The 17,891-nt window shown below is 44.1% G+C and overlaps 1 protein-coding gene across 6 annotated transcripts in view; it reads left to right on the plus strand.

Moving 5' to 3' along the window:
• The first annotated feature begins 701 nt into the window (after window positions 1–701).
• LOC121871795 overlaps window positions 702–17,891 on the plus strand; it is a 127,320-nt gene continuing 110,130 nt past the window's right edge. Inside the window, exon 1 of one of the 6 annotated variants that reach the window (XM_042374285.1) lies at window positions 702–818. In XM_042374285.1, the coding sequence (XP_042230219.1) occupies window positions 807–818 (12 nt within the window). In that variant the 5' untranslated portion in view covers window positions 702–806. The other 5 variants (XM_042374284.1, XM_042374282.1, XM_042374283.1 and 2 more) reach the window with 5 other exon arrangements.

The following is a 17,891-nucleotide window of genomic DNA, read 5'->3' on the forward strand; positions in this document are numbered from 1 at the left end:
GGTGTGTTGGGTAGCATGGTGTAGACAGTGTTGTGGTAGACGGCGTGAGAGGTATGCGTGTTGTGGTAGACGGGGGTGTTGTGGTAGACGTGTGTCGGGTAGGCATGTGTGTTGTGGTAGACGGTGGTAGACGGTGTGTCGGAGTAGGCATGCGTGTTGTGGTAGCAGGCGTGTTGGAGCAGGCATGCGTGTTGTGGTAGACGGGGGTGTTGTGGTAGACAGGGGTGTTGTGGTAGCGGGCGTGTTGGAGCAGGCATGCGTGTTGTGGTAGACGGGGGTGTTGTGGTAGACGAGCATGTTGGAGTAGGCATGCGTGTTGTGGTAGACGGGCGTGCATGTTGTTTAGCTGTTGTGAGGTGAAGCACTTGCTAAAACACTGATGAACAGTTCAACAGACGTATCGGTATATTATTTTTTCAGCTCTCCAGTAAAGACTGGTATCGAGTGAAGACCCCGACACCTGGTTTCGACGAGAGCTAATTGCAAAAATTGGCCATTTGAAACACGAGTGAGAATGGTTTTAGAGGGTAGATTTTACATATCAGAAGTATGAGGAAGAGGATGATCATAAGGAGGAGGAGGTGGAGGAGGAGTAGGAGGAGGAGGAGGAGGAAGAGGCGTGCGTGCGGGAGGGAGGCAGGACGGCTGGCTGGGTGTAGGCAGGACCCACACTCACCGCGGCCCGAGTTCTTATTGATCGGCGACCAGTTATGGCGGACGGGGGCAGAGGGGGGCCATGCGGTGCTGAGGCTCGCCGGGGATATTCCTTCATTGCTGTCTAACCTGCCCCACCTAGTCATGCCCTAATGTCTGCAGAGGTGAGTGGCTTCCCCAGGCGTTAAAGTGACCACACATTAGAGGTGTATCGGCCCGCGTTTTGGTGTACTAGTGTCGAGATGCAGTCGCCTCCAAGATGAGGACACCGAGGCGGGGGTGAGGGAGAGCGAGAGAGCGAGAGAGAGCGCTGGATGCTTCACCACCACCACCACCGCTGCTGCTGCTGCTACTGCTGCTGTGCTCCTGTTCCTGCTGCTGCTGCTGCTGCTGCTGCTATTGCTCCTGCTGCACCGTCTACTCTCGCATTATCTACTGGGCCTTTCATGATGTGAAGTGCTGTGTTGTGGTGGTGGTAGTAGATGATGGTGGCGGTGATGTGATAGTAAGGACCAGTGGTGGGTGGCGGGTTGCGGCGTCCCTCCTCCCACAACATCGGCCACGGTACACCTCAAAACTGCCAGCCCAACATTCTTACCGTGAAGGCTGAAGGTTGGCGGGCTGTGTGTGCTATAAAGGAAACCCCAGTGTCTATATGAACCACAAGTGAAGGCGCGAGTGATGAAGAGCCCTCTGCTTGAGTCGGAGGAAAGCGGCAGAGTACACTGTCAGGTAAAAGACAGGTATTCAATAGAAAAAAGTAAATATTCATTGTATAATTGATCAAAGAAACATTTAAGTTTGTATATCGTGATGAGAAATGCTGAAAATCCATAAATGGAAACAGCCAATTGAATGCAGTGTGTTAGCGACCGAGTGACCCAATTTGAGCCCAGGCACCCGGATTGACACAACTTGAAGCGCCCCGCTGCGTGAGAACCCCCGAAATTGTTGCTTTCGGTGCCGGAAAAGTGTGCCACCAGTTGTTATTACACAAATGGTGACATTTCTTTTGATTTTTTCGCAATATTCGATAGGGTCGTGTAGCCACCTTGTAATGAATTCACTTCTATGAAATTGGTAAAAAAAATGAAAATTCTGTGAATACGAATGTAGGCCTTGATGTTCATTAAGTGCAAACCAGAGTTACAAAATCTGAAAATTGGAATCCAGTGGCGCGTCCTAGACTGGCGCTGAACTGACCAAATTTAATTAAAACAATTTTATTTTAATTCCCTTTCAGAATAAAAAGTACCTCATTAAAAGGCCTACAATCCTATGAACACTAAAATATAATTGGAATTAGGTCGGCAAAATTAATATGAACGTGTATGTCATCTTCATTTCCAATGTATGACATGGCAGAGGCTGACACAGACCCTACGAACTTGCTGGATGATATTTACAGCTCTCTGATCATTCCTTTGCTCAATGAACTACAGCAGCTCAGGAGCCCAACTCGAGACCAAATGCCAGCTCACGTTAGTACAAATCTGTGTTCTGTCGCCCGGCCCCTCGCTGCCCCGGCTCGGGCGAGCTGGTGTGGGGGAGGAGCAGGGCCCATCACACACCATCACACTCCAGCACGACCCGTCTCACCTCATCCTACTCTAAGGCTCTCTAGCGTTAACTTAAAATAAGGCTCGAGTCGTGCTCATCATTATAGAGTTGTAAGGCTTTTCGACTTATTCTCTCTTTAGGGTTGGAGTTGGTTTCCATCACCATCTCATACTAAGGTTGACCCATGCCCATTGCTTCATTTCTCTAAGGTTGGACATTGCCCTCACTAAGGCAAGTAGCTAGTCCCCCTCCATCCCTACGTCTAACATTTTTCACCATTCAGCTCCTGTTTTTGCTAACTTAGATCACTACTACTTATCGGTAATGCATCATAGCGTAATTTCTCACATTACTAGTTTACGTAACCTCCCTGAAATTTAGTATTGTACAGGCAAGTGGATTTTAGAAACTGAATTTTGAGTCGGTATAAATATCTTATCTAGCTGGGCTGCCGTGTGTACCCGGCACGGTCAGCCACCAGCCCTCCGACGCATGCGCAACTCAACGTTATAATCACCTTTCACACTGCAGTGCATTTCTTCGTTCTCATTATGTTATTTGTTAATAGCACCGTCCTGTTGCATTGTTCCACAGTGTGTTCTTGTGAGTGTGTTTTATTATTTCTTCCCGGCATGTAATATGCAGTAGTGTCTGTCTAGCTTAGGCTGTTGCTTGTAGATAATCTGATATGTTCTTGCAGAGTATGTATAGGGTAACGGTATATTGTTTGTGGGGATGTTGTCATCACACCACACGACAAAACACCATATTCACCACACATCATCATACTCAACTAGTACATCACACAGTACCACATTGCATCATACCACAACGCACAGAAATATTACAGTAAAAGGCAATACATCACTACACTTCACTTGCATCACCCATTTTCATGGTACTACACCAAGCTATACTGTACCACACCAGGCTATACTGTACCACACCAGGCTATACTGTACCACACCAGGCTATACTGTACCGAACCACGCTATACTGTACCACACCAAGCTATACTGTACGACACCAAGCTATACTATACCACACCAAACTATATTATACCACACCAAGCTATATTATACCACACCAAGCTATACTGTACCACACCAAGCTATACTGTACCACACCAAGCTATATTATACCACACCAAGCTATATTATACCACACCAAGCTATATTATACCACACCAAGCTATATTATACCACACCAAGCTATATTGTACCACACCAAGTTATACTGTGCCACACTAAACTATATTATATCACACCAAGCTATAATGTACTACACCTATCTATACTGTATCGCACCAATTTATAGTGTACCACACCAAGCTATATTATAACACTCCAAGCTATACTGTACCACACCAAGCTATACTGTTCCACACTAAGCTATATTACACCACACCAACCTATACTGTACCACACCAAGCTATACTGTACCACACCAAGCTATATTATAACACTCAAAGCTATACTGTACCACACCAAGCTATACTGTACCACACCAAACTATACACCACCAACCTATACTGTACCACACCAGCTATACTGTACACACCAAGCTATATTATAACACTCAAAGCTTCTGTACCACACACCATTATGCTGTACCCACAAACTATGTTATGCCACACCCATGCTGTGCCACACCAAGCTGTCTGTACCACACCAAGCTATATTATACCCAACTATGCTGTGCCACGTTAAATATGCAATGCCACACCAGGCTATGTTAATGCCACACCAAGAGCTATGCTGTTGGTATACACCAAGAGCTATGCCAGTATACACCAAGCTATGCTGTGCCACGCAGGCTATGTTATGCCCCAAGTATGCTGTTACGTTAGGCTATGCTGTGCCACACCAAGAGCTAGTATGCTTACACCAGAGCTCTGTTGCCACACCAGGCTCTGCTGTGCCACACCAAGCTATGCTGTGCCACACCAGGCTATGCTGTTGCCACGCCAGGCTCTGCTGGCACCGCACCAGGCTATGCTGTGCCACCAGGCTGTGCCACACCAAGCTCTGCTGTGCCACACCAAGCTGCTGTTGCCCACACAAGCTATGCTGTACCACACCATTATGCTGTGCACACCAGCTCTGCTGTACCACACCAAGCTCTGCTGTACCACACCAAGCTACACTGTGCCACACCAAGCTATACTGTACCACACCAAGTAATACTGTATCACACCAAGCTATACTGTACCACACCAAGCTATACTGTACCACACCAAGCTACACTGTGCCACACCAAGCTATACTGTACCACAATAAGCTATACTGTACCATACCAAGTAATACTGTATCACACCAAGTAATAATGTCCCACAACACTTTACCCGGTTTCACTGTATATCACTGTATTGCATTATGGTGTAATTTCACCACAATGCATAATGTTATACTATGTTGCACCATACAGAGACTAGTGCCGAGTAAATGCCACGGTGCACTGTAATATATATATATATATATATATATATATATATATATATATATATATATATATATATATATATATATATATATATATATATATATATATATATATATATATATATATATATATATATATATTATCCTATATCACCACATATCACATCGTACCACACCACCACACATCACAACCTATCATATTACCACACATCACATCATACCGACTTATCAAACCATACCACACTCCACCATACCAAACATGCCACACTATACACAATAATACACTTCACCATATCACACAATATACACTTCACCATATTACACAATATATACTTCACCATATCACACAATAAACACTGCTCCATACAGCACGTACTACACACACACACACACACACACACACACACACACACACACACACACATGCACTGCCTTATGCCAAACCCACTACCCCGCACACTACAATATACTTGTGATGTGTTAGTGTATAATTATGTATGTGTGTATTAATTCTGGCACGTGTTTACATTTGTATGGTATGTGTGTGATGTTTGTGTCTGTGTTTGATAATGAGCGTGTGTGTTTTTGTCATGTTTACTTCTGTCAACAATTGTTTGCATTTTTTTTTATATAAATATTTAGTCAGGAGTTCGTGCGTTCGCCTCGCAAGCAAATAGTCCTTGGTTTTATTCCCAACCAGAGTAGAGGATTGAGTTTCCTATCCCTAGTGCACTTAGTAGTAAATAAATTGTTTGTATTGAGGGCCTTTAGTGGATAGTGTTCTGCCAAGGCTGCCGGATATTAAGAATCAGGAAGGCATCACCTATCCGGCCACCAGTACTTTAGCAGGAGAGACTTGTATACGTAAAAAAATCATATATATATATATATATATATATATATATATATATATATATATATATATATATATATATATATATATATATATATATATATATAATTTCTATTGTTTAAGTGAGTATTCTTTTCTTTTAAGGTGTGTATTTTCATATTTATCGTTACTACTACTACTACGGTTGCTGCTGTTAATTCTGTTGGGTGTACATATATTTGCTGTTGTCACATCAAATAGGACTGCTTTTGTTTCTAAGATATTACTGTTTATGTTGTATTTGTGGCTCCTCGTGAAGGAGTTCTGTTATATATTTTAATAATGACTAGTAGTGGCACCGCTGTTGCTGCTACTACTACTACTGCTTCTACTACTACTACTACTACTACTGCTTCTACTACTACTACTACTACTACTGCTTCTACTAATAATACTGCTACTACTATACTACTACTACTTCTACTAATACTACTACTATTACTACTACTCGTTCTACTACTACTACTATCCGCAGCATCACCAAACTGTTCACATACCACTATTAAACCAACTTCCATACCCCCCCCCCCAAGCACACACCATTACTACTATTACCATTACTAACTTTTTTGTACCGTTCCAACAAATTGCAAAAAAAAAATTACCTTTAATTGTTATCATTAAGACACATTGGCGTGATTGTGGATGAGTTAAACTACCTGAGGGTGTCACTGTACCAGCCTGGCTCATACCACGTCCTATATAAGGATAATATCGTCAGGGGAAATTATAAACGCGACATTAACAAATTTATGAGTTATTGATAATGTTGAACTGCTTCTATCTAAAACAAATCCAACCTTCTTTTGTGTTCACTAGTCCTGTATTTAATTTTTTTTTTTTAGTGACGAGAATTGGTGATATTTGTCAAGTGTGTGAAAATGTTGTCATTTCAGTTTTCTTTGCAAACTGGTACTGTCAAATCCCTCGGGGTGTTTACAGGGTGTTCTGGGGTAAAAAGATAAATAAATAAATAAATTATATATATATATATATATATATATATATATATATATATATATATATATATATATATTACTTAATTCTTTCTTTTTATGATACAGCGCTCGCTTCTTGGCCTAAGGGTCACTGGTTCACATCCGGGGCACCTCCATTCCACTTTACCTCCGAAATATACATGCGTGTTGATATAAGCAGAAACAGCGAGACAAATTAAAAGGTTAATTAATTAGCCACACTAAAACTATTTACAAAAAAACAAAATTATTGTAGTTTGCAAAAGTCACAATTTAAAACGTTACCTACAGTACATCAAGCATATATTTAAGCTAAAGTTGATCAGCCCAGTACCCTCCTTCCCCGACCTGAACTATGGATGTATATTTCTTTAAGTGCGGGTTACTGTAACCCCTTCTTGGTCAGCCTTCTTCCTTTTTGAGAATTGTGATGCAGAGGAAAGTGGGTTACTGAGGGGCACACACACACACACACACACACACACACACACACACACACACACACACACACACATACACACTCAGACAAAAACACAGAGATAGAACTGTAGATAGATAAAAATACGAGTGTAAATAAAGAAGGTCATATAAAGGTACTGTACACACATAAAGATTGAAAGACATATATAGATGATGATGATGCATTAATTATGCAAGTTCTATTGTATATATAAAATTAAGCTAAAATAGAGATAATTGAGTGCTGACCATAATTTTTCTATATAATTTTTCTCGAAAATTCTTTGTAGTCTGGTGTAAAGGGACAATTATATACTGTAGGTATTCAAGATATAAACTGAAAATGAAAGAGCATGGTACTAAACTAACCTGATCTTGTGTGTGTGTCCCCTGAAGCACCCTTGGACGCAAGCGCACTATCGAAGTCGACTAAATTATACACTTACTAAAATGCGCACACTAACCACACTGCACACCTTGAACTTATCATACGCACTATGAGCGCAGTCAGCGCATCCTCAACCTTGTGCGCACAGGAACTACACTCAGCGCACTTTGAATCCTACATGCGCACACACTGTGCGCCTTGAATCACTCATGCATACATTAACCATATGCGGCGCACCCTCAACTTCTCATGCACACACTAATCACACTGCACACCTTTAACTTCTTATACGAACTCTAACCACACTGCGCACCTTTAACTTCTTATGCGCACTTTAACCACACAGTGCGTACTTTAACCACTCGTCTTCCTGTCCCCCACATATGGTCATTAGCGAAACTTAAAATAATTTGACCAACCACGTACACACTACTACCACATCGTGCGCACCTTGACTCACCACCTGCGCACATTAACAAGATTCAGCCCACCTTAACCTCACGATGCGCATGACAAACGCTCGGCGCACCATGACCCCCACATGCACACACTAACCATACTCGGCGCACCATTACCCCCACATGCGCACACTAACCATACCCGGCGCACCATGACCCCCACATGCACACACTAACCATACTCGGCGCACCATTACCCCCATATGCGCACACTAACCATACTCAGCGCATCTTGTTCCCCACATGCGCACATTAATCATAATTGGCGCACCATGTTTCCCACATGCGCACATTAATCATAATTGGTGCACTATGTTTCTCACATGCGCACACTAAGTATATTCGGTGCATCTTGTTCCCCACATGCGCACATTAACCATAATTGGCGCACCATGACCCCCACATGCGCACACTAACCATAATTGGTGCACTATGTTTCGCACATGCGCACACTAACTATACTCGGCGCATCTTGTTCCCCACATGCGCACATTAATCATAATTGGCGCACCATGTTCCCCACATGCGCACACTAACCATGCTCGGCGCCTCTTGAACCTCGCATACGGACCATTAACTCTATTAAATGTACATTGACCTCTATGTGCGTAAACTAACCACAATTAATGCACCTTGACTCCCCACATATGCGCAATAGCCACACTTGCTGCAACCTAACACCCAACTTAACACCCCTCATGTGCACATTAACCACACTCGGCGAAGCTAAATGCCTCACCTGCTCATTAATTTCTCGACGCAACTTGACACCCCGTATGTGCGCATTAACCACACGACGCAACTTAATACCACAGTTGTGCGCACTAACCACACTTGACGCAACTTCCCACTTGAGCACATTATCCACACTCGATGCACTTTGATCTCCCATGCGTACATTGAACTGAATTTTGAGCACCTTGACGTCGGACACGCACTGACTCCAGCGGCATTTGTGTAGGCTGGGTCATCTTCAAAGGTCATCTCTCATTAGGCTCTATGCCAAGTATGTGTAGATGAGTGAGCAAGGTGTGTGTGTGTGTGTGTGTGTGGTGGAGCATAGTATCTTGAAGCGTGTGTGTGTGGGATGGGTGGAGGCCAGTACTTTAGTGCGTGCGTGCGTGTGTGTGTGTGTGTGTGGGTGTGCGTGCGGGTGTGCGTGCGTGTGCGTGCGTGTGTGTGTCCATTTACCTGTATATCTCAGGTATGCAGTACATAACCTCAAGCTATGGTAAGTGAAGCGTCACGTAAACATGATAACAACATGGCCCCAGACACTATTATGTTGACTACACATTCAAAAACCGATCCATCATTGATATGAAGATACGAAATTTTCCCTATAATAGACTTCATGATAGGACTCTACCGTAAATATTGTTACTTAAGAGAATATTGGCAGCGGATATTACGTCACTTCCCTGTAAAAGGAGATCTTCATCGACCGTATAAGGTATAACATCAGCAATGATTTGTAAAATCATGGAGAATATTGTAAAGCTTTGTAAGTGAATAGTGTATGACGATGTTTAATATGGGATGAATATTAAAACAGTGGAGGCCATCATTCTCGTCAGGTGTTTCCCTGTGTTATTATTTTAAGATTGATCTGAAATCTAAATGTTTGCACAAAATATAAAAAGAGGACAGATTAGTTTAAAACAAGAGAAATGGAACGTTTTTATATTCGAGGAAAAGGAAACCTGTAATGATTTTGTATAGAATTATGTCATTACAATACATAATCATAAGTTTTGTAATTTGTGTAATTGCAGTTGTCAGGTAACATCATGGCTGAGTGGATACCTGATCTGAGCAAAATGTATGTAGACGACAGGTTAACTGCTCTGACAGCTACTTATATTGTTCTAACTATTCGCCGACATGGTGGAATTTCAAATCCCAGCCAGGCCAACCTATTTTTTATATTCTGTACCTCACTATTTCGGGTGGAAAATTTTGATATCATTGATGGACTCTTACATGTTTCCTTCACTATATATATATATATATATATATATATATATATATATATATATATATATATATATATATATATTATATATAAGTGTATATATATATATATATATACTAAAAAAAAACACGCAGTTTCCAGAATTCATCTTCAGGGGTGAGTATAGTCTGTACTCACCCTGAAGATGACCAGCGAAACTGCGTGTTTGTTTCTGTATCAACTGCCTGGATCACGCACCTACAGTGATTTACTTGCATTATATATATATATATATAATATATATATATATATATATATATATATATATATATATATATATATATATATATACACATATATACTGTCTGTCAAAATGAGGTAGTACTGGTGCGGGTGTGGGTGATCTAGTAATGGCTGGAACCCAGCACGGTGCAAGTGCCAATCACAGCGTTGAAAGTGTCTCCACAGTCAGTAATTTCACAACTCAACTCATTTCTCCTCAAAACGGTATGAAGAAGGAAAGAACCCAGTGTGATTTTAGAAATATATATTGATGATATAAAAATAGGAAAATAAAAGTGGAAAAAGAATATGGCTGTAGGTAAATGGAAAATATCAATTATGACGTCAAATTTTCTTTGCAATAAAAATTCCATAAAATATCACTTAAAAAGTTGTATTCAACTACTGTATGTAACTGAGATTGTTAAAGTATGTACAACCACCTGCACTTATACCTGGTTCAAGGTTGGCGCATTTTGTGAGACGTGGCTGTCCAAGAATGCTTATCTAGCATCCTTAGTCTGGCTTCTATTACGAGGTCACTTAGGGCTGTTCCGTGAGTTTTAATACGATGTAAACAAAGACAGTGTTGCGCCACGTCTCGCAAAACGCGCCAGTCACTGTACCAGGTATAAGTGCAGTCGGATTTTACTTTCGAATCTGCATCACTCCATGAGAATACAGCACTCAGGTAAATATTGTTACCAGGTAGACAGAAGCCAGGTGAGTGGAACAATGACTGTCCACCTGAAGTACTGTACATGAGGTGGACGAAGCGCTCCTTTCCTGATGTAATTCATTATATAATAATAAAAAAAATCGAAGAAAACCTTTTTCTAAAATGAAAACCAGTATTACTCAATATTAAAAAAAAATATTTGTTGTATAATAATATCAAACAAAAGTCACTATTCCTAACGAACACTGGGCCGTTGCTTGCGTTTCTCTAGATCCGAGTTGAAATTATTATTGTCCTGTCGCCATGGCCAATCGTTCTAACAGACAGACTTCACTCCCGTCTACCTGTCCGTATATCAATCGTCGGTAAGCTCAAACCGTCCGTCTGTCTGACGTCAATCCGTGTTTGGGCAGTTGTGTAAATATTTATATGTAACAAAACTACCATTCACATATTCATAAGCTGCCTCACACCTACACACACTCACACTCTCACTCGCACCCACACTCTCACTTGCACCCACACTCTCACTTGCATTCTCACACCCACACTCTCAAACACAAACTCTCTCACACCTAAACTTTTACACCTACACTCTCACACACCCACTCTCTCCCTCACACCCACACTCTCTCCCTCCACACCCACACTCTCCCTCACACCCCACTCTCCCCCCTCCTCCTCTCCTCGCTCCCTCTCTCCTCACACCCTCCTCTCCCCCTCACACCCACCTCTCTCCTTACACCCCTCTTCCCCAACACCCACACTCTCCCCAACTACCACCTCCTCACCCACACCTCCCCCCCTACACCCACACTCTCTCCGTCACATTCACACCCTCCCCATTCACCCACCTCTACCCCTCCACCTCACCCCCATCCTCCGCCTTCACCTCCCCTCACACCCTTTCCTCCCCTCACCCCTCTCCCCTCCACCCCACTCTCCCCCTCCACCCACACTCTCCCCCCTCACCCTCCTCTCCCCTCACACCCACACTCTCCCCACTCACCCACCCCCCTCCACCCCTCCTCCCCCTCACCTCCCTCACCACTCTCCCCCTCACACCCACACTCTCCCCTCACACCCACTCTCTCACCCACACTCACCCTCTTTCACCCACACCACCTCCCCACACCTCCACACTCTCCCTCACACCCACACTCTCCCGCTCACACCCACACCCTCACACCCACTCTCCTTCACACCCACACTTCCCTTCACACCCCACACTCCTTCACACCCACACCTCCTCACACCCACACTTCCCCTCATACCCACACTCTCCTCCTCACACCCACACCTCCACCTCACCCACACCTCCCCCCACCCACACCCTCCCCCCCTCACACCCTCTCCCCCTCACACCCACACTCCCTCCCCCCACACCCACACTTTCTCCCCCACACCCACACTCCTCCCCCCACACCCACACTCTCCCCCCACACCCACACTCTCCCCTCACACCCACACCTCCCTCCTCACACCCACATTCTCCCCACACCCACACTCTCCCCACACCCCACACTCTCTCCTCACACCCACACCTCTCCTCTTCACACCCACACTCTCCCCCCTCACACTTCCCCACACACCCACATTCTCCCCCCCACACCCACACTCTCCTCCACACCCACATCTCCCCCCCCACACCCACACTCTCCCCACACACCCACACCTCCCTCCCCACACCCACACTCCCTCCCCCTCACACCCACACCTCCTCACACCACACTCTCCCCCTCACACCCACACACCCCCCCACCCCCCTCACACCCACACTCTCCCCTCCTCACACCCACACACCTCCCCCTCACACTTTCCCCACACACCCACACTCTCCCCCCCCCACACCCACACTCTCACACCCACATCTCCCCCACACACCCACATCTCCCCCACACCCACACTCTCCCTCCCCTCACACCCACACCTTCCCTCACACACCCACATTCTCTCCCTCACACCCACACTCTCCCTCCTCACACCCACACTCTCCCCTCCCCTTCCCCACACACACTGCCATTCTCCCCCTCGACCCACACTCTCCCTTCTCACACCCAAATGTTGATGATTTAATGGAGCTAGAACATATAAAAGTTTGTTGATTTTTAATACCGAATCCCATCTGTCCCTTTTCTTCATTCATTAGGAAAATAAATTATATACAGTTCTAAGTGTATATCACCGTAACATAATCACTGTAGGTATTAGTGTTAAATGAGGACGGAGGCTATCTTAGAGTAGCTTTACTAAGTACGTCCGATTGATGTTAGAGTGGAGTGATAGTGAGTAGAGACTGCTCGAAGGAGAACGGAATATATCAGACGTCCTCCCTTGAGGAAAGATAGAGCACATCAGGGATGGCTCTAACAACGCTCTCTCTCGTGAGTGTTATCAAACCACGCCGCAATAGGGTGGTAGGGTTTACGTGATGCCAGCTAAGGACGCCTTGGCGGACACACCTGATCACGTGCCTTGAACATGTCACCATAGCTAGTGAGTTACAAGGGTGATGGTTATACAAGACTAATGTAATTCTACCCACTTTATGTAAGCATTTCTGCCTATGAGACAGGGGCTAATACACTTTCACCCTCGCACCCACATTCTCCCCCCTCGCACTCCCCTCAAACCCACGCTCTCCCCAAACCACACCTCTCCACAACCACACGAGCCCCACACCCACACCTCCCCCACACCCACACTCTATCTTGCACACTCAAACTGTTCTCACTCACACTCTCTCCTCACATTCACACCCCACACCCACACCCACACTCTATCTCACACCCACGCCTATCTCACACCCACACTCTCTCCCCACACCCACACTCTCCTCACACCCACATTCTCCTCACACCCACATCTCAAACCCACACTTCTAACTACCACACTTCCCAACTACCACACTCTTCCCCACACCTCTCTCTGAACCACACTCTCCTCACACCCACACTCTGTCTTGCACACCCCACATTCACACCACACCTTCATCACATCCACACTCTCCTCACACCACACTCTCCGTCACACCCACACTCTCTGTCTCACACTCCCACACTCTCCCACCACACCCACACTTCTCCTCACACTCATACTCTCTACCATCTCACTCCCACTCTCCCCCCACACCCACACTCTCCCCTCTCACACCCACACACTCTCTCCCTCATACCCACACTCTCTCCCTCGCATCCATACCCTCCTCTCTCCACCCACACCTCTCCCCCTCACACCTACACCCCCCCACACCCACACTCTCCTCTCTCGCCCATACTCTCTTCCTCACACCCACACTCTCTCCCCCCCACACCCACACTCTCTCCTCATACCACACTCTCCCTCGATCCATACCTCACTCTCTCCCTCGCACCACACCTCCCCACATACCCATACCTCTCCCCCTCACACCCACACCTCTCCCACCCACACTCTCACACCCACATTCTCTCCCTCACACCCACAGTCTCCCCCACACCCACACTCTCCCCCCACACCCACACCTCCCCACACCCACACTCTCTCTAACACCCATACCCTAACCCACACCTCCCCTCACCCACACTCTCTCCACACCCACCTCCCACATCCCACACTCTTCCCCCACACCCACACTTATCCCACACCACACCTTTCCCCCCACACCCACACCCCTCATCTCACACACCCACACTCTCTCCCTCACACCCACAATCTCTCTCCCCACACCCACAATCTTCCCTCACACCCAATTTCACCACTCTCCCAAACACCCACAGTCTCTATCTCACACCCACGCCTTCACACCCACACTCCTTATCTCACCACCACACCCACACTCTCCCCTCATACCACACTCTCTCCCCACCCCCACACCTCTCCCCACACCCACACTCTCTATCTCACACACCCACACTATTCCTCACAGCCACACACACTCCCACACACACTCCCACACACTCTCCCACAGACCCACACTCTCCCTCACATCCACACTCTCTCACTCCCACACTCTATCTCACACACCCACACTCTTCCTCACACCCACACTCTCTATCTCACACACCCACACTATTCCTCACAGCCACACACACTCCCACACACACTCCCACACACTCTCCCACAGACCCACACTCTCCCTCACATCCACACTCTCTCACTCCCACACTCTATCTCACACACCCACACTCTTCCTCACACCCACACTCTCTCCCTCACACACTCTATCTCACACCCACGCTCTCTATCTCACACCCACACTCTCTCCCTCACACTCACACACTCTATCTCACACCCACACTCTCTCCCTCACCAGGGGTGTAAAGGTAACTTTACTTGAGTACAGTACTTAAGTAACTTTTTTCATTATCAGCTTTTTAGAAGTATTTAGATTTTCAAATACTTTCACTTTAATTTAATTTGTTTTTGGGAGAATTGCTTGTACTTTTATTACACGACATTTCATTATATATACCCCAAGAGGCGGAAGAGTGACGGGAGTGAGTGGAGGGCAAGTTCATTAGCAAAGACTGGGGGAGTAAGTGTGTTAATTAAATAGCGATGCGATAACTTCGAAACGATTGAGATTTGGAGCTTTCTTCATGTAATATTTCTTGCTTATAATAAGACAAATAAGCACCTTCTGAAGTTTGGCTGAAGTTTCCCCTGGACACCCTGTATATTTCATGGGTCTCTTCTGTTTGATGAACTGCAAATTTGTTTAATAAACACACATATGCCGCAGTTTTGCGTTCTGAATTAAATATATATATATATATATATATATATATATATATATATATATATATATATATATATATATATATATATATATAAGAAAACAATATAAAGCACAGAAAATGACAAAAGGAAGGACTAGGCTATCTTATGATATTGATGTAACAGAAAAAACTCCGCGGTGCAGCTGGGCCACCAAATTTCCTTGGTTTCTTTAGGATGGCCTCAGCACATACCTTAAATACATAACGCTATGTTAGGTTTGATTAGAATAGGTTAGGTTAGGTTAGGTTAGGTTAGAATAGGTTAGGTTAGATTAGAATAGGTTAGGTTGGATTAAAATATGTTAGGTTGGATTAAAATATGTTAGGTTAGATTATAATAGGTTAGGTTAGAATAGGTTAGGTTAGATTAGAATAGGTTAGGTTACACTACACTATGCTACGTTGCTGAAAATATAAAATATCCCGTTCCTGACTGAATCACTTTAAAGAAAGTCGAGTGGTACTGACCGAAGCTTATACTTTTAACCACTGTTCCACGTTTCTTTACCTTTAACAGACTAGCCTCTTACCTCTATTCACAGCCCTAAATAATGTCTTTTGTTTTTACCTTTTTCGGTACTTTCTACTAGTTTTTCTAGAAAAAATATATAGATATTTTCGAAATTAAAATGTAAAACTACGCCAGATTAATGTGTTTTTTAATGAATAAAAATGCATTTCATCAAACCAAAAAGATCCTATTTCATAACTTTTCTCAAATTTAACATTTATAGCCTCTAGTCCAGTGGTTCTCAACCTTGTTTGCCCCATGCACCCCTTTCACCATATGTCAGAATGTCATTCCCCCTCCTTTCCAAGATTGTCTGCCTCAAAAAGTGCATTCCAAATAATATGCATATAATACTGAAAATCCTTTATTTTTTCCATATTAGTACATATACATTTACAATTTTACATGGATTATTTTTATAGTGGAGTTTTACAAATTAAATGCCAATTGAAAATGTTGATGGATTTATAAAACTTGAATAAAAGTAAAATAGGTTTTTTTATATTTATAATGAATTACTTAACAGACCAAACTGAAGCATAATGCAATAAACAAAAAGTTCAATAGAATACCAGGATATTGTAAATTTGTAATTAATTTTATTCAGATGAAGATTACAGTCAATGAGAAACCTGTGATTGTTTTTTCTTCGCCAATTCTGGGATACGCGGAGGAGTGCTTGAAAGGGCACAACGCAGGTCATTTTCTACCTCTAATCTACTACGTTGCTTCGTTTTAATTTGCAACAGAGTTGAGAAGCCTGACTCACAAAGATATGTCTACACAGACGGAAGCAATGCATGGATAGTTCTTTCTGCCACTTTTGGGTAGGAATCGCACATCAAGGGCCAAAATTCTGTGATTGATTTCTCATCGAACATATCTCTTGCTCCCGAATCAGTCCCCTGAAAACCTGCATTCCCCCCCAAGGGGGAATTCCCCCCTGGTTGAGAACCCCTGCTCTAGTCAAAGCGCAGGATATGCACAGGCGCAGGAATTCTCTTGGCAGCATGCCAAGGGTTGCTGTTGTCCCGCGGTAGTGTGATCAGTCTAGCATGTGTTCTAGCCAGCGCAGAATAAGTGATTTCAGAGTAATTCCCCCTGAAGATACGGGCACTCCGTTGCCATATCCTCAGAATTTATTAAAATTTTTAAGCTATTAAGAAAAATTCAGTGTCCCTACAATGTATGCTGTGCCTTCCCAAGCTGGTGAACATAACACTGTAAATAAACTCGCCTTCAAAGCTGAAGAAACATGTGGCAACTTTGAAAATCACTTGCTTCTTAAACTGAGTATGAAATTTTGTGATTTTTTGGTTGTTGGTTAGCTTGTATGCTGATAGTGATAAATGCTGTTGAATGCATATACTTGTTTATCTTTAATTCCTACTGTACAGTAAATCAACGTATCTCCAACGCCTCCCTCTATCAGGGAGCTCCCCTGTGAGGGGGTGGCCACGACAGAAACTCCTCCAGATATCCCGATCACTACAAACTTTCTTTGCCTCAAGTATATCTTTGTTACTGTCGTAACACAAAGCCTATACATCATTACCATACTCTTTCCTTTCTAACAACCCCTCAAACTTGTCTGATTCCTCACACCCACACTCTCTCCCTCGCACCCATACCATCTCTCTTACACCCACACTCTCTCCGTCACACCCACACTATCTCCCTCACACCCACACACACTCCCTCACACCCACACTCTCTCCTTCACACCCACGGGGCATTTATGAGGAAATCATCGAAGGAAAGTGTCTCAGAATTCTCTACTAGTAATTGTAATCAATTCTCAAAATTCAATACCGGGACTTATGCAAATTTACTCAGACAGTAATATAGACAATTAGAAAGTACTGTAGACACTTAG

The sequence above is a fragment of the Homarus americanus genome, unplaced genomic scaffold (genome assembly GCF_018991925.1).
Source record: "Homarus americanus isolate GMGI-L3 unplaced genomic scaffold, GMGI_Hamer_2.0 scaffold39675, whole genome shotgun sequence".
In the NCBI taxonomy this organism is placed as follows: domain Eukaryota; kingdom Metazoa; phylum Arthropoda; class Malacostraca; order Decapoda; family Nephropidae; genus Homarus; species Homarus americanus.